At 45.1% G+C, this 18,122-nt stretch overlaps 1 protein-coding gene across 5 annotated transcripts in view; it reads left to right on the forward strand.

Moving 5' to 3' along the window:
• The window catches only part of DAPK1 (death associated protein kinase 1), a 188,998-nt gene that overhangs the window by 120,243 nt on the left and 50,633 nt on the right, over positions 1 to 18,122 (forward strand). For all 5 annotated transcript variants that reach the window (XM_043566427.1, XM_043566425.1, XM_043566429.1 and 2 more), the window contains exons 4-13: positions 8,643 to 8,781; positions 10,718 to 10,847; positions 11,030 to 11,078; positions 11,166 to 11,192; positions 11,891 to 12,043; positions 12,410 to 12,455; positions 13,626 to 13,715; positions 15,075 to 15,167; positions 17,418 to 17,537; positions 17,982 to 18,080. In XM_043566427.1, the coding sequence (XP_043422362.1) occupies positions 8,643 to 8,781; positions 10,718 to 10,847; positions 11,030 to 11,078; positions 11,166 to 11,192; positions 11,891 to 12,043; positions 12,410 to 12,455; positions 13,626 to 13,715; positions 15,075 to 15,167; positions 17,418 to 17,537; positions 17,982 to 18,080 (946 nt within the window). The remainder of the gene's footprint in view (positions 1 to 8,642; positions 8,782 to 10,717; positions 10,848 to 11,029; positions 11,079 to 11,165; positions 11,193 to 11,890; positions 12,044 to 12,409; positions 12,456 to 13,625; positions 13,716 to 15,074; positions 15,168 to 17,417; positions 17,538 to 17,981; positions 18,081 to 18,122) is intronic.

Here is an 18,122-nt window from a genome sequence, read left to right on the forward strand (position 1 = left end):
CTCTTAAGTTGTTACTTGAACTTGAATTTGAGGTGAAACAGACAGAAAATGTATTTTCAGATATAGTTTATGTTTTGGATTCAAAGGAGGCAGGGCTAATTCAGAGGAGGTGTGAAGTTAGGAACTCCTTTGATGCTATTTATAAAGTGCCTGGGGGATAACACAGTATCTAAGCAGAGAATGTGTTCTCAAGCCCCCAGGCTGCTGCTGACCTTAAATTCACACCTATTTCACAAATTCCACAAGGAGGGGGTGTTGTGTTTCTTTCCCTTCAGATTACCAGCTTTGCATTCCTCAAAGTCTTCAATTACCTGGGGGGTTTCCTTTTGGACCCTGAGAGGTGACAGTGTGAAAGCCTTCCAGGGCTTCCCCCTATTAACAAGAAGGAACCTGATGATGACAGTAGAGCACTGAGCTCTAATTTTTGTTCAGAGGCAGAACCAGGAAGAAGGCGGGTCCTTGCCTTCAACACCTTCACATCACGTCCTGCACGATGTAAGAGAAGGATCATCTCAAAATGTTGGGGAAGTTACTTCAGGACAGGACCAGATATGCATTTTTCATTCACATTTGTCTGATGTGAATTATTTTTCTAGTTTATATATTTATTTTGAGAGAGAGAGAGAGAGAGCGAGCATGCGCGCGCGAGCACACGGGTGAGGGGCAGAGAGAGAGAGAGAGAGAGAGAGAGAGAGAGAGAGAGAGAGAATCCCAGGCAGGCTCTGCACCATCAGCATGGAGCCTGATGTAAGACTTGAACTCATGAACTGCGAGATCATGACCTGAGCCAAAGTCGGACACTTAACCAACTGAGCCACTCAGTCGCCCCCTGACCTGAATTTAAAAGTTTTTATGACGGTGCATGAAGGGACCCTTCTGTCCTAGGAGAATCTGAAAACAAGGCTAACAAAAGACATGAGCAGATTCGGATTATCCTCCCTCTTACTTCCTCCACTGGTCCTGAGACGCTGTAGCCAGCCTGTGACATTTTGCTTGCAGCCTGTGAGCAGCTACTACCTGTTATGGGTTGAATTGTATCCACCCCCCCCCCCCCCAAAAAAAGAGAGATGTTGAAGTCCCAACCCCCAGTACCTCAGAATGTGACCTTCTTTGAAAATAGAGCCTTAATGAACGTAACCAAGTGAAAATGAAGCCACTAGGGTGGGTGCTAATCCGGTTAGACTGGTGTCCTTGTAAGAGGGGAAATTTGGGCATCACACACAGACCTGTGCATGAGGGCAGAGGCCTGGAGTGGTTCATCTCCAGCCAAGGACACGAGAGGTTGCCAGCAAACTGCTAAGACCTAGGAGAAGCAAGGAAGGTCCCCTTAGAGAGTTCAAAGGGATCACAACACTGCTGACACCTTGATTTCGGAGGTCTAGCCTACAGAACTTGAGACAAGAAATTTCAGTTAGTTTGAGCCAACCGTCCCCCTCCCCCATTTGTTGGTGTGGTCCTAGCACACTAATACAACTACCTCTAACTCACCCTCGTAAAATACTCCTTCAGGTGAAGTAAGGTTGAGAATTTCAGTTTGTCTGTCACAGGTAATGTGACGTGTGTTCTGAGGAAGATTGCAATGTCCTCTCCTGTCCTACGTGTTGTGTAGAATGTTGAAGTTCCCCCCATTAAGAGATGAATTCTACATCTCTCCTCTTGAATCTGGAGGAGACTTCGACTTGCTGTTGAGGCTGTGTGACTGCTGAGGCAGCTTCCACCCTGGAACACTTGCCCTGAAGCCATGAACTTCCACGCAAATGGTCTCCTTGTGTTGAGTCTGCCATGCTGTCAGGAAGCCGAAACCAGCCCGCATGGAGCCATGACTTTACATGGAGAGAAATGCCCAGAGAGCCCCCCGGTGGTCCATCATCCCTGTGCTTTCAGCTGCAGCTACTGTCTGATTGCACCTTGATGACAGACCCTAAGTCATAGCTACCCAGCCAAGCCTTCTTGGATTCCTGATTCACAGAAATCGAAGGAGACAACAAAATGATTGTCATGTTTAAAGCCACTAAGTTCAGGGAGATACGTTGCACAACACTAGATAACCAGAATAGTTACTGTACTCTGTGCTTTGCATTGGTTGCTTTCCTTTAATTTAAATTTAAAAAATAGATTGTATTCTTACTTCTGGTTAAATAGTTTGGTATTCACAGAAGCGGGAACACAACTGCAAAATCTCAGTGGCTTAACATAATAGGATTTATCTCTCACTCAAGTACAGTGTGGATGTTACAGGTTGGGTGGGTGGCCTCCAGACAGTGGCTCGGGGATCCGTATTCTTTCTTCTTAATGTCTCTGCTGCCCTGGTTCTCCTCAGGGTCCCCTGCCGGGCCATCGGTGTTCAGGTAGCCAAAGAGACAGGGGAAAGAGTGAGTGGAGAATAGTGCAGGATATTTCAGGGGCCAGGCCTGGGCCTGAAATCCACAACCTAGGGCCAGAGCTGGGGTTGGGGGCCTGTGTGCTGAGGCCTATCCAGTCCTAGCAGGCCAAGACCTGAATGTGTGTCCTGAATTGTTCCAGTGGCCCCCTCTTCACCAAATGGGGAAATCCAGCCCAATGCTGATGAATTCTAGCATTTACCTTGAAATGCTCATCAGGTATAGTTATCTTGTAGCCAAGAGCCCCTGCAGTTTAGGTTACAACCAGTCCTCTTCCAGAACAAGTCTTACTACATCTTGGACAATTCTTAGCAAAAGTCAGGGACCCTGAATAGTATTATAATTCAGAAATCAGAATTCTGTAATAGTTTCTCTGTGTCACTCTGAAGGCACTGTGTTTTTAAAATTCTACATTCTGTGGGGCGCCTGGGTGGCTCAGTCGGTTGAGTGACCGACTTCGGCTCAGGTCACGATCTCACAGTCTGTGAGTTCGATCCCTGCGTTGGGCTCTGTGCTGACAGCTCAGAGCCTGGAGCCTGCTTCGGATTCTGGGTCTCCGTCTCTCTCTGCCCCTCCCTTGCTCATGCTCTGTCTCTGTCTGTCTCAGAAATAAATAAACAAAATTTTTTTAAATTCTACATTCTGTGACAGCAGCCTTTTAAGGGAGGCATTGGTGGCAAAGGAAGGCATGGGGATGAGAGGAAACCTTCCTATTTTCCAGCTTTCTTGGTGAAAACAGTAATGCTTATTAGCATGCATTTCACACAATTTCCATGATAATGCTGTAATTTAAAACACTCTGAGTCAAAGACCTAATAAAGGAGGTTAGACTTGCTTTCTAAATTTGCTGCACAGATTGCTCATCTCTCTCCCCATCAATCTTCTTTCTCATAAGCAAAATGTAAAATTTGGAACGAAGAGTGGAAATACCAAGGTTTTGGCTGATCTTGTTAGCATTACCCTGCTGTTCCCCAACAACATTGTAAGCCTTTCAGTTCTGGTTCTAAGCCTGTATATGGAAAAAGTCCTCAGGTTACTTTTTGCCCTTCTGAGATTTGGGGGCTAAGTGGGGTAAATTATCCAGTGATGCTTATAATGCCCCCAAATCTTCGCCAAAATCATGTAGTGTTGATTTCCTTGGTTAATGACTAAATAATTGATGAGTTTTATCAAATTTAATATTTGATAAGCCATATTTAAAATTGATGGCTAGAACATCTGCCTTTCCGTGTGAAGGAGAATGAATATATATGTACGGCCTTCAGGGCAGTAGGAAACCAGTGATGGGTCCAGGCCCAGTGAGGTGGGGGCTCTCCCAACACTCCTGAAGTCCAGCTGAATAATTCCCTGGACGAACCACAGCATGGAGCTCATCATGAATGCCATGAGATTTGAACAGGGCCTGGAGAAGGATGATGGAGAAACCAAAGATGATTCAGGTCTCCTTCCTCTCAGTCTTGACCAGGCACCGCCACGTTGCAGGCTGGTCCCTCACTGTCCTTCACTCTGGGGGCTCCAGGGTTGTTCTGGTTCTCATCTCTGTGATCAGGAGGCACTATTGGAGTTAAGTTGCTTGAGAAAGGAAGACTGAATAGGGTAGAAGGTGACCGGGCCCAGAGAAAGACAAACCTGGTTTCTGTTGGCTGAACCAAGTGAACAGACCCAGTTCAAGATAGTGTTCTGTCATCTACTGGTCTGTAACAAACTACCCCCAAATTTAGTGGGGTGCAGGGTAGGTTCCCAGGGAAGCGGACGTGTGGAGGATGATTTTTAAGAACTGCCCTTGGGATCAAGACTTGGAACAGAGGGGAAGGAACAGTAGTGGACAGAAGAGGTCGTGCTGCCTTGCAGCTCAGTGGCAGCCCCAGTGGGCCCAACAGAAAATTCTGAAGGAATTTTAGAATTGCTTCAGGTTGGACTGAGTTGTCCTGGCCTTTATGTCACGGTAGGCAAACTACAGCCTATGAGCCAAAACCAGGTGGTCACCTGGTTTTGTAAATAAAGTTTTATTGGAACACACCACACCCCTTCATTTACAAATTATCTAAGGAGGCTCTCACCTTACTTGGGCAGAGTTCAGTGGTTGTGGCAGAGCTATATGGCCCCCAAAGCCTGAAATATTTATATCTAGCTCTTTATAGACATTTGTTCAGCCCAGCTTTATGTTCCTACGCTCAGCAGCCATTGGATGTGACTTTGAACGGCAGCTTGTAGCAGAAGGAAGCTCTGGTATCCTCCTAGTAGTTGGATAGTGCGTCCTTCCTCCATGGGGAGCATGGGTCGTATTCATGGTGCCCTCCATAGTGGATCAAAATGACCGTTTTATTTTGTGCATGACTTTGTGGGTCAGGAATTCTAGAAGGGCTCAGAGTCTGACCTCCATGGCCTCTGCTGGACAGAAGGATCCACTCTCAAGATTTCTTTCTTGCTTAATGCCCCTTGGCTTCTTTCTCTCTTCATGGGGTGTCTCATCTTCCAGGGTTTCTTCATACCGCCTGGTGGTTTCGGGACCATCACACTTCTTACATGAGGACTTCGGGATGTGGTAGCCATAGGTCTATGAAGGACCACATTGAAGCTGGCACAGAGTCACTCTGCTATGTCTTATTGGTCAAAGAATCAAGGGGGTGGAGCCACAGAGGCACAATCACAGCGCAGAAGAGCACGTGGCATGAAGTGCTGTGGCGCCATCCTTGGAAAATACCAGAATGTGTCTGTGGGCCAGGTAGCTGGCTCGCCCAGGTCACAGAGCTGTTTATGCTTCCCAACCACACAGTCACCATCATCACTTGGGTGGCTTGAAATGACCATGAGAGGAATAGGACAGCTCAGGAATGGGCTTTGTCCCTGCCCCCAACCCCAGGGAGTCCATTGTTAAACATGCACCTGCACACCATGCCGCTGTGGGAGGGCTTTTACTTTGAAGCCAGAGGACAAGAAAAACAGTGTTTATTGAGCGCCAAGGGGCTCTACATATCCTGAAATCTCCAAACAACTCTGTGGGGTGTGATTGACCCTTATTTTACAGAAGAGGAATCCCAGGCTCAGTGGAAGTTGGGTAATGGGAGAGAATTTGAACTGGGGTCTTCTCACCCCTTGCTGTCCCGCTTCACAGAGCCTGGAGCCCAAGGAGAATGAAATTAACTGCTTCTCCAGGACCAGAAGGAAGCTCAGGTCAGACATGAGGCAGGGAAAGCTACCAAAGGTAAAAGGAGCAAAGACCTGGGTTGAAGTGGCAGTGGGGTTTCTAGGAAGGACCCGGGCCTCTGCCTTGTGCTGACGCTTTCGATACTGGAAGGTTTTCCCCATTTCCAGGCAGCCAACCCCCAGCCATTTCTCACTGTCAAGAAACTTCTGATGTGTTGAGAAGCATGAGTGGTCTGTGTGAGCGAGGGGGAGTGGGGACGCCCCTGAAAGTGGGGCAGAGGGAGGAAAGGTGGGATCAGCCACCGCTATCAAGCTGCACCCCCTCCTTGAGAGCGCACTGGTCAGGCCAGTCAGTGGGTTTGAGGGAAAGCAGGGCAGGAAGGGGGCTTTCCTCTTGGAGCCCTGGGGCAGGTGGCATGGCAGCCCACAGGGACGGTCTGTCCCTCCTTTAAATGGCATCCATTCCACTTCCTGGACCTCAGCCTCATGCCAGACCTGGCAGCCGCATCATTTGTATTTATTACCTTTCATTCTCAAAATCCTCAAAGGAGTAGGTCCTGTTATACCTGTTTGGTGAGAAAGTGAGGCCCAGAGAGAAGGCATAACCTTGTGGCTGCAGAATTAAGGTTTGCACTGGGTGTGCCAGCTCTGGATCTCACCCTAGCACGTGGCCCAGGGCTGCGCGATGCACCTCGACGACGCCATACAGCCCAGAGAGTAAGGAAGCACCCAGGTGATAGACCATCTTGCTCAAAATTAGTTGGTTCGTTTCCCTGTTTTCCCCTGGAGTTGAAGGAATCCCTCTCCCTGTTTTGTTGTTTTTAAGAGGAGTAAGGAGACAGAAAAGTGAGGAGTGGTGGGGAGCCAGTGTGGGGTTCACGGCCAAGAGCTCCATAGAGAGGAGAGGGCAGTAAGGCTAGAAGGGTGCAGGCAGGGAGGCCACTGCTGTGGGAATGTCCTTGTCACCTGCAGGTCTCTGTCCCCCGGGCCAGGCTCCAGGCCTCCCTGGCTGGCTCAGGCTCTGTGGCTTGTGGCATATCTGCGTGAGCCCTCTGCTGGGGTCCCAGGGGCAGAGGAGCCACCTCGCCTTCAGGATAAACATCCAGACCTTAAATATCAGAGGGAGGCCATGCAGCAGGAGGATGCAGTTAAAAGTTTGAAAAATGGCCCTCACTTTTTAGTGTGCTAAGAATCCCCTGGGGCGCTGGTTAAAAATTCTGCGTTTATTGGTGCCCATCTTGGAAACTCTCAGGTAGCAGGCTGGAAGGGAGGCCCAGAACCTGTATTTTTAATTTTTTTTTCTTTAACTTAATGTTTATTTATTTTTTAGAGCCTAGAGAGAGAAAGAGACAGAGCATGAATGGGGGAGGAGGGGCAGAGAGAGAGGGAGAGACACAGAAGACACAGAATCTGAAGCAGGCTCCAGTCTCTGAGCCGTCAGCACAGAGCCCTACGTGGGCTCAAACTCACGAGCTGTGAGATCAGCCGAAGTCGGACACTTAACCACCTGAGTCACCAGGTGCCTCAGACTCTGCATGTTTAAAACACCCCGAGCAATCCTAATGCTAGTGGATCTGGAGCCAGGTTAAGAAAAACAACAACTTAGAGGGTGAAGGGGCAGGATCTGACCCTATTCTGTAAGACACAGACTTTTGTCATTATAGTTTAATCTCGTAAGCACTGGTTTTTTGTTTTTTTTTTTTCCTCTGGATGTAGAAGTGGTATGTATGTTTATGGAGCTGTCTTGCTGAAAGAAAGATAATGAACACAGCAGTTATGTGCGTAATTACAGTTAATTATTATGTTGTGAATGTATGGTTAAACTTGAGAAAAGATGAACTTATAAAAACTCTTATTAAAAGTTCCCTGTTATTTGCCATTAATTACTGCTGTAGATTTCTTTGGGGAGTTTGTTCATTTATCCACTGGATAACAAAGTTTTGAGCTCTTGCTCTGTGGCTGGGACTGTGGAAGAATCTGGTGGATGGCCGGGGGCTGACCTCTGTCCTTTAGAGATTTACAGTCTGGCCAGGGAGACTGATTGATAAATCCCCAAACAACCTGATGCATTTCAATTTTGTGTACATGTATTCTTTTTTTTTTTTTATTTTTTTTTTAATGTTTATTTATTTTTGAGACAGAGAGAGACAGAGTGCAAGTGGGGGAGGGGCAGAGAGAGAGGGAGACACAGAATCTGAAGCAGACTCCAGGCTCTGAGCTGTCAGCACAGAGCCCGACGCGGGGCTCGAACCCACGAACCGCGAGATCATGACCTGAGCCGAAGTTGGACGCTTAACCGACTGAGCCACCCAGGCACCCCTATTTTTTTTTTAACATTTATTCATTTTGAGAGACAGAGAGAGTGCGAGTGGGGGAGGGGCAGAGAGAGAGGGAGACACAGAATCCAAAACAGGCTCCAGGCTCTGAGCTGTCAGCACAGAGCCCATCGCGGGGCTCGAACTCATGGACCGTGAGATCATGACCTGAGCCAAAGTCGGACGCCTAACTGAAGCCCAGGTGCCCCAGTGTACATGTATTCTTATTAGTGAAGGTATTTGTTAAATTCATTATGAAATGTGATTTTTTAATAAATACATAAGTATTTATATATAAATGGATATAAAACAACAACAAAAAATCCTTGTAGGCCATATATTATGATTTGGGGTTTAAAACAATTGATTAGCATACGGATTATGAACTTTCCAGGTACTTTCTGATTGTGCTAGGAAGATCTATTCTATAAATGCTGCCCAAAGTTGGCTTATAATTTGTTTTTTTTTTAAATCAGTGAATTAAGACTTCACCTGTAAGTATGTGTAAGGAAGATGTTTTAAATATACATTTCCCCCCTCCCCCCCATCACGTCTCTGCTCCCTGCCTTCATGTGTGAACATAGCACATCAGGAGAATGGTATCCAGGTGCTTTCAAGTACAAATGGGCAGAATTGTCAGCCCAGTGGTGAGAAGCATGAATTCTAATTCCTTGCTTGGCAGTTTCGGCTTGTCCTTAGGCCATTCTTTTGCCTGAAATTTGAGCACACCAATAGTCTACAAGAGAACAAATCTGTATGAAACAAGCATGCTCAGTAACCTCTGCTTCCTGGTTTTCAGAGTGGCAGGTGGCGAGCTGTTCGACTTCTTGGCTGAAAAAGAATCTTTGACTGAAGAGGAAGCAACTGAGTTTCTGAAACAAATTCTTAATGGTGTTTACTACCTACACTCCCTTCAGATTGCCCATTTTGATCTTAAGGTACGTTGCTGAGTGTAAGCCAGAGAGAAGGTTATGCAAATCCCAGCATTGGTGGTTGGCTATGAAAAATTGAAGCATCTGAAAGAGATACATTTTTTTTAATCCTGTATGGGTTTGTTTGTTTTTTTAGGTTTATTTGTTTTGAGAGAGAGAGAAAGGGAGGGAGGGGCAGAGAGAGAGGCAGAGAGAGAATCCTAAGCAGGCTCCATACTATCAACGTGGAGCCTGGTGTAGGGCTTGAACCCATGAACCATGAGATCATGACCTGAGCCGAAATCAAGATTCAGATGTGTAACTGAGCCACCCAGGTGCCCCTATCCTGTATGAGCTTAACAGATGGAATTATGAAGATAAATTACCAGGTATATAATGAATGCCTACTCAAGGATTCCTAACCTTTTGTGGGATAGAGGCTTAGGACGAATGATTACATTCAAGAATCCCTGGGGAAGAATCAAAGGGGTTTACCAGCCAGATCTCTAAGCTGCTATTGGTTATGGAATGTTTTCAGCTTAGAGTGGCCACTGGCTGTCCAGTTTGCATCCCCTGTGGCTGCAGGGCATGTAAGGTGGAAGATGTCTTGATCTCTCCTCTCCCTCTTGATGCGAAGGCCTGATTTTGTCACCGGCAATCAATCAAGACAGACGCGGAGATTGGCTAATTGGGGTCTTTGCCTGTCTGGAGGCACAGCACTGTGGGGGATATAAAGGCATGTCCTAGTTCTAACTGTCAGAAAAGCTATGGTCTCTCTAGGAAGGAAAGGCATGCACAGGAGCAACATACAGTGACAACGGAAGAATCGAGGTACAATCTGAGGCATTGAGAAGGTAGTCACAAAGAAGCATGTGGTCGACTGACAAGTGAATGATTCAGATCGTTGGAGCTAGGACAAGGCTTCAGAGGAGGGAGGACTTCCTCCATATTTCTTGTAGCAATCTGTCAACACCCCATCCAGATCCCCCCAACACTCACTAACACACGCCCTGAATACCGCTGCTGCACACACCTGCAGCTCCCTGCCTGATGTCTGGTTTCTGGCCCTGGGAGCTGGAAATGCCAGAGTAAGGCCCCACAGAGGCCGCTGTTAGCAATGGAGGATGGGGAGTCGGTGGATAAATACCCCGGCTCCCTCATGCTCCAGCTGGAAAACTCAGTGCTGCTCCTCCTTAAGTTCCCCAAAGGGATTGTACTCCAGTCACCTTCACCTTGACAAGACACCTTGTGTGGGTTTCCTTCCTTCTGTTTCCTGTCTCCCCATCCTCTACCAAGTATTCCCTGGAGCCTGCTCCCACATAAGCCACTTGCACCCGAATCTCTGTCAACAAGTCTCCTCCTGGGAGAACCTAAACCACAACATTTATTTTTCCTGGTGTTCTCTTACAACTACCCTCTTACCCCTAGGCTTTGGTGGTTTTTCCGGGGTGGGGTGGGGGGCAGGGGACAATTCTACCACTTTGTCTTCAGCATAATATATCATAGCTCTTTGTTTTTATTGTGGTGAAATAAACATAGCATGAAAATTACCTATTTAACCATTTCTAAGTGTACAGTTCAGAGGCATTAAGTATATTCACACTGTGGTGCAAACCATCGCCCCGTCCATCTCTGGAACTAGTGGATCTTCCCAGACTGAAACCCTGTATCCGTTAATCCCGAGCTCCCCATCCCTCCTCTCACAGCTGCTGGCAACCACCCTTCGGCTTTCTGTGTCTCTGCATTTGCCTATTCTAGATACTTCTGATAAGTGGGATCATACAATATGTGTCCTTTTTCATCTGACTTGTTTCACTTAGCCTAATGTTTCCAAGGTTTATCCATGTTGTAGCATGTTTGATGAGTTGATGGACATTGGGTTGTTTCCACCTTTTGGTTTTGTGAATATGCTGTTTTGAACACTAGTGTACTATTTCTCTTTCTCTCTGTCTCTTTTTTGAAGCCTGAAAACATAATGCTTTTGGATAGAAATGTTCCTAAACCTCGGATCAAGATCATTGACTTTGGGTTGGCCCATAAAATTGATTTTGGAAATGAATTCAAAAACATATTTGGGACACCAGAGTTTGTTGGTAAGTTTTTTTTTTACTCCTGTGCTCATTTATTTCTCATCAATAATATGAATTATACTGGCAGAAACTCCCCTGCTGTAACATCATTTATTTCCCTGGTATATATTTCTGGTTTATACATGAAGATAGAATCTGTTGATTCACTTTCTCTGAAAACTAAACATGCGTTTATTTCCTCTTAGCTCCTGAGATAGTCAACTATGAACCTCTTGGTCTTGAGGCAGATATGTGGTAAGGAGCATGTCCTTGATGCTTTCATCTTTCCGCTTTAGTGTACTATTCTTCTGACATTTGTTTCTGTTTTCGTTTTGTGTCTAGGAGTATTGGGGTGATAACCTATATTCTGTAAGTACCAAAATCCACGCCTTGTATTCTTTTCCTCTTTCTTTGAGACCATATGTCTTATTAACCATCTATATGTCATGTTGATCTCTTCAGTTTATGCATGCTTTTTATGTAAACATATTCATTTCACACCCCCAGAACACGTGTAGTTTATACTAATTAAACATTTTCTCCTAATTCGCAATGAGTCATCAGAAACTACAGCCTAATCACTGAAGGAAGCGTGGCTGTCCATCACTGCTGAGAAAATAGGAAAGCAGTGTTTTTTTTAAAATTTTTTTAACATTTATTCATTTTTGAGAGACAGAGAGACAGAACATGAGTAGAGGAGGGCAGAGAGAGAGGGAGATACAGAATCTGAAGCATGCTCTAGGCTCTGAGCTGTCAGCACAGAGCCCAATGCGGGGCTCGAACCCACAAACCGTGAGATCATGACCTGAGCCAAAGTCGGAAGCTTTTTTATTTTTTTTTAACTAAGAGATGCTATTCCAGATTAACTTTTTAAATGCATCCTATGCATTAAGCTGAAGCTGTTGTGCGTGACAACTAAATGCCCTGTAAAATGTAATCGGATTCTGAAGTGACTGCCCAAGGACAGATTATCATATTATTCCTCACTCCCCTTATTAGATATGCTAGGAATGACATGATAGCCCAAGAGGTAATCATTCATGTTCTGCACCCCACTTTATTAACAGCCTCAGTGGGGCCTCCCCATTTCTTGGAGACACTAAGCAAGAAACGTTAGCAAATGTATCTGCCGTCAACTACGAATTTGAGGAAGAATACTTCAGTAATACCAGTGCCCTAGCCAAAGATTTCATAAGAAGACTCCTCGTCAAGGATCCAAAGTGAGTGTCCATTATTCCTGAGGGGTACTTGGCCATGGCTTCAGCAGGACCAGGGCTAGCACTTGTATTGTGCATGCGGACCACGTTTATGAGAGCCTGGTAGGTTCCACGTGGCAAAGGAAAGCATGCCATGTGGAACGCTTCAGAAAATGCAGGCGGGGCCTTTGCACCTGCTCAGTCAGTCCCTGCAGACACAGCAAGATAGTCACAGAAAGACTGACTTCTTTCCAGCTTTCTTCCCCGAAGCAGGCCCTGAACTGCATTTTCCAGAGCATCTGCTTGGTAGGCCCAACTGGCATGGAAACAACCTCAGTGTTTGCTTCTATGGTCACAGCATTTTTTTTCTTTCCCCTTCCCCCTACAAAGGAAGCGAATGACAATTCAAGATAGTTTGCAGCATCCCTGGATCAAGGTAAGTTGCATATTGTGATTGGTTTGGTATTATAGGACATCCCGGAATGCATTTGCCTTAGGCCTAGTTACTGTGGGGGTCTCACCACAGGTCACATCTGAAGTATTGGTTTTGACATTGGTGCCCTATTTTAAGATGGTGCACAGATGAGAGTGTCCTAATGATCACGGACGTGGAGGAGAATAAGCTATCACAATGCAGGATTGTAAACGGGGAGTTGAGGGTCAGTTGTAAATGGGTCAGGTCTATTCAACAGCCATGTTTGGTTTCACCTGTGGGATGTTGGCCCAGAGAATATTTTAATTTTTTGGAATTAATTGCCAACATTTAAATACCGTATCAAATCTGGATTTCCAGCGTCTGTTGAAAAATCTGAATGTCTACCAGTACTGAGCCCTCATTCCATAAGGCCACCCAAACCCTGCACAGCTGCCTTTGGGCCAGGGCCAGCGGCCGCCCCCTGGCACAACATATACCTTTACATTACCTGCAACACCCATTGCCATTTGGGTTAAAGAACTGAAGTGCTCCGGCTAGAACAGAAAGGACCAACGGTGAGGGAATGTGGCAATTACAGAATAAAGTCATGGAACCGGTGAGGGGATTATGGTGCAACAACTTGCATCGCAGAAGTAGGGTTGGGGCATCCAGAGAGCTTTGCTGCATGAGCTCCTAGCAGTTGTGTGGGTTCCCTGAGGAGGCAATGGTGTCTCCTCTCATCAGTAGAACTAATGGCCTCCCAAAAAAGATGCAGTACAACGGATCCTAATGCTATCAGCCAGGCCAAATTTGCTAACCTCTGAGTTCCTACCAGCTCTAAATGATTACTTGATGATATATGAAGTTCAAATGCCTTATAACATAACCTCACCACGAATCTTGCCATTCCCAAACTCTCAGTCCAGAAAGTTGAAATTTAGCCTGTTCTGAGCCCAACTCTTCAGCTTTTCCCAAGACCCAGTCTTTATGGATTTTATCAAACCCTTAGCCCTAAGAGTTGCCCTCCGGAGACTAGGTTCCTAGCTTTTGCACGTTATCCCAACTTGTTCTGTTATTTTACTAAGGTGAGTGTGTAAGCATCCTAACTAACTATAGGTTTCCAAAAGTTGTCATGTAACCCATTTCCATCTTGGAGTGTTCTAAATTTGCTTTCTTGGACTTTGATTTTAGCCTAAAGATACCCAACAAGCACTTAGTAGAAAGGCGTCGGCAGTCAACATGGAGAAGTTCAAGAAGTTCGCAGCCCGGAAAAAGTGGAAAGTAAGATTGTTTGATAGGGAGGGATAACTAATTTATTTTCTCCGTGGCACTCCCTGTGTCCAGGCTCATCTCTTCTGACATTGGCCTTCAAAAGTGCATCCTTTTTGTTTGTTTCAATTGACTCTATAGTCTTCTGCACCATTAAACACTATTTTCAAAAGATAAGCAAAAATAGTATTTCAGTCCTCTTTAAGTCTTATTTTTGCATGTAATTTTGCATTTGTTTTAAATCAAGACCATTCCCAAGGCAATTTTTAAATCAGTGCAACAAAATTATAGTGTAATCTTTTCCTAAGTTCAACAAACCACATTTTGAATAACTCTGTTCTTTGTGGTAAGCAGCATGGGAGTGCATTTATAGTAGAACTTGTGTAAATGGTTCTCTGAAACCAGCCTTGGTCTATGAATGGTTGGGATGGGGGTTGGGGTGGGGCCATGAGCATTTGTACTGTGGTCTCGTGTTCTTTTTCAATGTGAATGGCTTTTGCAGTGGCTGTATGGGGCATGGCTCTAAAGGGCATTCCAGTCAACCTTGAACAAATAGAAATTCAAGGTTGAGAAGGTGACAGGATGTCTTCTTATGCCCAGGATCATGTGAAGCCCGGAGGAAGCAGATACCTGCCATGTCTCTGAGCACTGGGCCAGAAATGTACCTCATTTTCACACCCATCAAGTTTAGGGTGCCATGACAGGGATGAAGAGGACCACAGCACTAGGGTTACTTAAGACTTAACACTTAGTCTGAAAGAAGCCCTTAGACTAGGCTTAAAATGTAGAGAGAACACCGTAAGTTTCTCTCTTTTTTCTCTTTTTCACACACCCACACTCACCCCCCCCCCACCCCCAACACACATATTCTTTTACCTATTGTTGTTCTTGCCTTTGAGAGTAAATGCAGGGGTGTTTGTCCTATAGGCTAAGGAGTTCCCCACCTGTTTGTTTCTAACAACTGTATGAGTATTGATAGTCACATTACTATTAATACCAGCTTGCCTGGGCACAAGGATACAGGACAGGACCCTTGAGTGGGGATGTGCAAGGGGTTTGTTAGGGTAAGATTCCATTCCTCAAAAAGTAGAGAAGAAAATATTAAGAGAGAAGGGGTATAGAGTATACAGTTGTGTAGTTAATAATGAAATGCGGAAGGAGAATCTCTATCCTGTTGTCTTAATTTGTAAGACCTTTAGAAATTTCTTTAGGCGTATATGATCCAACCTGCTTGGAAGGTCTCCCACCCCTAAAGAACATGCTGTCAGCAGTGAACGCTGTCTCAAAGACTTTGTCATTTGTACTAATTTGAATATCCTTACGTAAACTCTCTCTCTCTTCCTCTCTCCCTGCCTTTTTTTTTTTTTAAAGCAATCCGTTCGCTTGATATCACTGTGCCAAAGATTATCCAGGTCGTTCTTGTCCAGGAGTAACATGAGTGTTGCCAGAAGCGACGATACTCTGGTAAGCACACCTGTTTGCCTTGCTGAAGTTCTTTCTTACAACTGTGTATTTCCAATGTTTAGGTTGTTTGATTTGTTCAACAACCCAGAAAACCTAAAGTCACGGAAGTGTCAGGCCTGTTCTTCCTCTGCTCAAGGTAGGGAGTTAGGTGGCTGATTTGATGTATGGTATTGGTTCTTTCGTTCTTTTTTCTCTTTGTTTGGATTGGCACCATGCCCAGTCCCACCCACTACCTCTGACACTACCACACCCTGCCCCACTCCTCCCACACTCACAGTTTGGTGAGAGAATGACTGGCCAGCAGAAGAGGAAAGAGTTTATTCTAATTTCCATGAAGAAAATGAGAGTCCTCTATTGCCACTGACCTTGGAAAATACTTGATCATAATACCATAAAAGAGGCAAATACTCCTCCTACCAACACCCCCCCTCCCCAAATCAAGGCAAATACTGTGGAGCTTGCTGGGGGAGTTTGTGGTAGACCAGAAGGCTAAACCTACTTGCTCTGTTGACATTGTATTGAGTGCCTAAAACCCTTGAGAACAATTCCATACTTTTTCCCATAATGAACACTGAAACCTAATCACAGATTAACTCTTCAGATATGACTGGACACATCCGAATTCAATAAGACTGTCCCCTGACAGTCAGACAACAGGGCTTTGGGAGCCCTGGTGGTAAAGGGGATGTCAGAGAAGAGAGAAAGGTTGGTTCTGTGGGAACCAACCTGCTCCCATGACTTCATAGTCAGTGTTTCATGAATGACTCCAGGGACTCCATGGGCAGGATCACACATCAGCAGACACGAGCTCTATCCCTGCCCCGAAGCTAGTTGCTTCACTGAGCCTCCAGGTGTAGCCTTGTAGAGTCAAAGGAGAAATGTTAAGGAGAAAACAGGAATGGGAAAGAAATAAGGTCGGAGAAGGAGGACATGGAAAAGAAAGTCTAGGTTTGGGAATTGTTTGAGGGTAACAGTGGAACCAGGGACAAGACAAAATCTGTTAACCTAAGGAAGATGAGAACAATTAAATGTTATAAATTAAAATAATCTTGAATAAGCACTTAGAGGAAAATATATGTGTCACAGTGCGAAGTTTAGGGAGGGAGAGGGCCCCAGGGTGCGTGGGGGTTCTAGGTGGGATGACCCCTCCTGGAACTCATGTTCCCTCATCATTCTGATGTCCTACTGATCATGAGGACCTGTCGTAACCATCTGCTTATCCCCCCCATTCACCTCATTTCTCTTGACTGTCCCTTTCATGCAAATGTCTCTTAGGCATCAATTGGAATTGTAATGGAAAAGCAAAACCTATGACATTCTTAACATGGAGTCTGTCCAAATATTATTAAAACCCTCATGAGGTTTGGATTCAGACCCATAGAGAAGAGAAAGCAGAAATCAGAGAAATGCTTTCTCCATTCCACCCCACAAGCAGAGACTCAGCCTCTGTGATAACGCTTTTCCAGATTTGAAATATGAGGAGCCACACCTCTGTGAGTCCAGAGATATTGTTTGGGATTTTTCTAGCTTATTCTTTAGTTTTAATGTACCATATTTGGTAAATATCTTATTATAAGAAAACTTTGACAAATTGGCAAGGATTTAACTAGTTTGACATTCTCTATTTTCTCTTTGTAATTAGCAATGCATCTGTTTTCCTTTTTCTGGCCTTTATTTTTACATTACTCCTCCTTTAGGATCTTTAAAATATACATATATGTATATATAGTGACTAGCTTTCAGAGAATTTTGCCATGTTATTCTATACTTAGAGGAGGAAGAAATTCCAGTGATCAAAAAATAACAATTCTATAATTGGACAAATTACAAATTAAGACTGTAAAATTCAGAGGTATCATTTCTTTGGTTCTATGGTTTTTAGACTCTGAGTTATGCCTGATATTTTCTACAGTGGTTTCTGGGACTATATATTTTGAAAGGTTTCCAAGATAAACACAGAAGATAATTTGTTATCAGTTGTTCTAAATCTGAATCTTGAAAGGTGTTTGCCATCTGGGTTATGATGCAAGTGACATTAAGGCACAGGTAAAAGAAGGTGGCGTTAGTTTCCTACATGGAAGGAGCAAAAAGTAACCTCCTGGTTCCTTTCATGACTGTATGGATTTGTAGATTAAGTGGCCTACTTTCCTCTAGATGCTTCTCTTGACAAATGAGCATTGATTTCTCTTATGTTGATAAGAGGATCATGGCCAGCAAGCTAACTCTTTTTCCCTCTTCGTCCCTTTCAAGGATGAGGAAGACTCCTTTGTGATGAAAGCCATCATCCACGCCATCAATGATGACAACGTCCCAGGCCTACAGCACCTCCTGGGCTCATTGTCCAACTATGACGTTAACCAACCCAACAAGGTCTGCTACTGCTCTGCCAGGGGTAGTGGGCAGGGGGTGGGGGGTGGTCACTGTGACTGTACACCTCCAAGTTCACGGTGAAAAAGATCCCTTCTGCTTCTCCATCCCCCCCTTGCTGTTACAAACTCCATACTGTGGAGAAATCACTTCTGCGTAGAGAGTGAATTGAGTTAGAAATGAGGTGGAATGCACCGAGGGCCTTTCTCCATGCAAAGCCTTTCCCCACGACACTGTGAATGTGCTCATCCTGGAAATGAAACTGTCACCTTTGAGTGTGAATCCAGCAGAGGAAGGCTGGGTGTTCCCCCGGCTGTCCCCATTCCTGTTACACAGCAGTGGTTGTGCGTCTGTTGAGACCTAAGAAGCTGTGTGGTGTTGGACAACGGTGACAGTTGCTTTTCCTTGCCTACCAAACCTCAAAAATGTTTTTCTTGTCTCTTCCAGCATGGGACACCTCCATTACTGATCGCTGCTGGCTGCGGGAATATTCAAATACTACAGTTGCTCATTAAAAGAGGCTCAAGAATTGATGTCCAGGACAAGGTCATAATTCTGTTTTATTGCCAGTGAATTACCTCCTAAGTG

This window comes from Prionailurus bengalensis, chromosome D4 (assembly GCF_016509475.1).
Source record: "Prionailurus bengalensis isolate Pbe53 chromosome D4, Fcat_Pben_1.1_paternal_pri, whole genome shotgun sequence".
Taxonomy (NCBI): domain Eukaryota; kingdom Metazoa; phylum Chordata; class Mammalia; order Carnivora; family Felidae; genus Prionailurus; species Prionailurus bengalensis.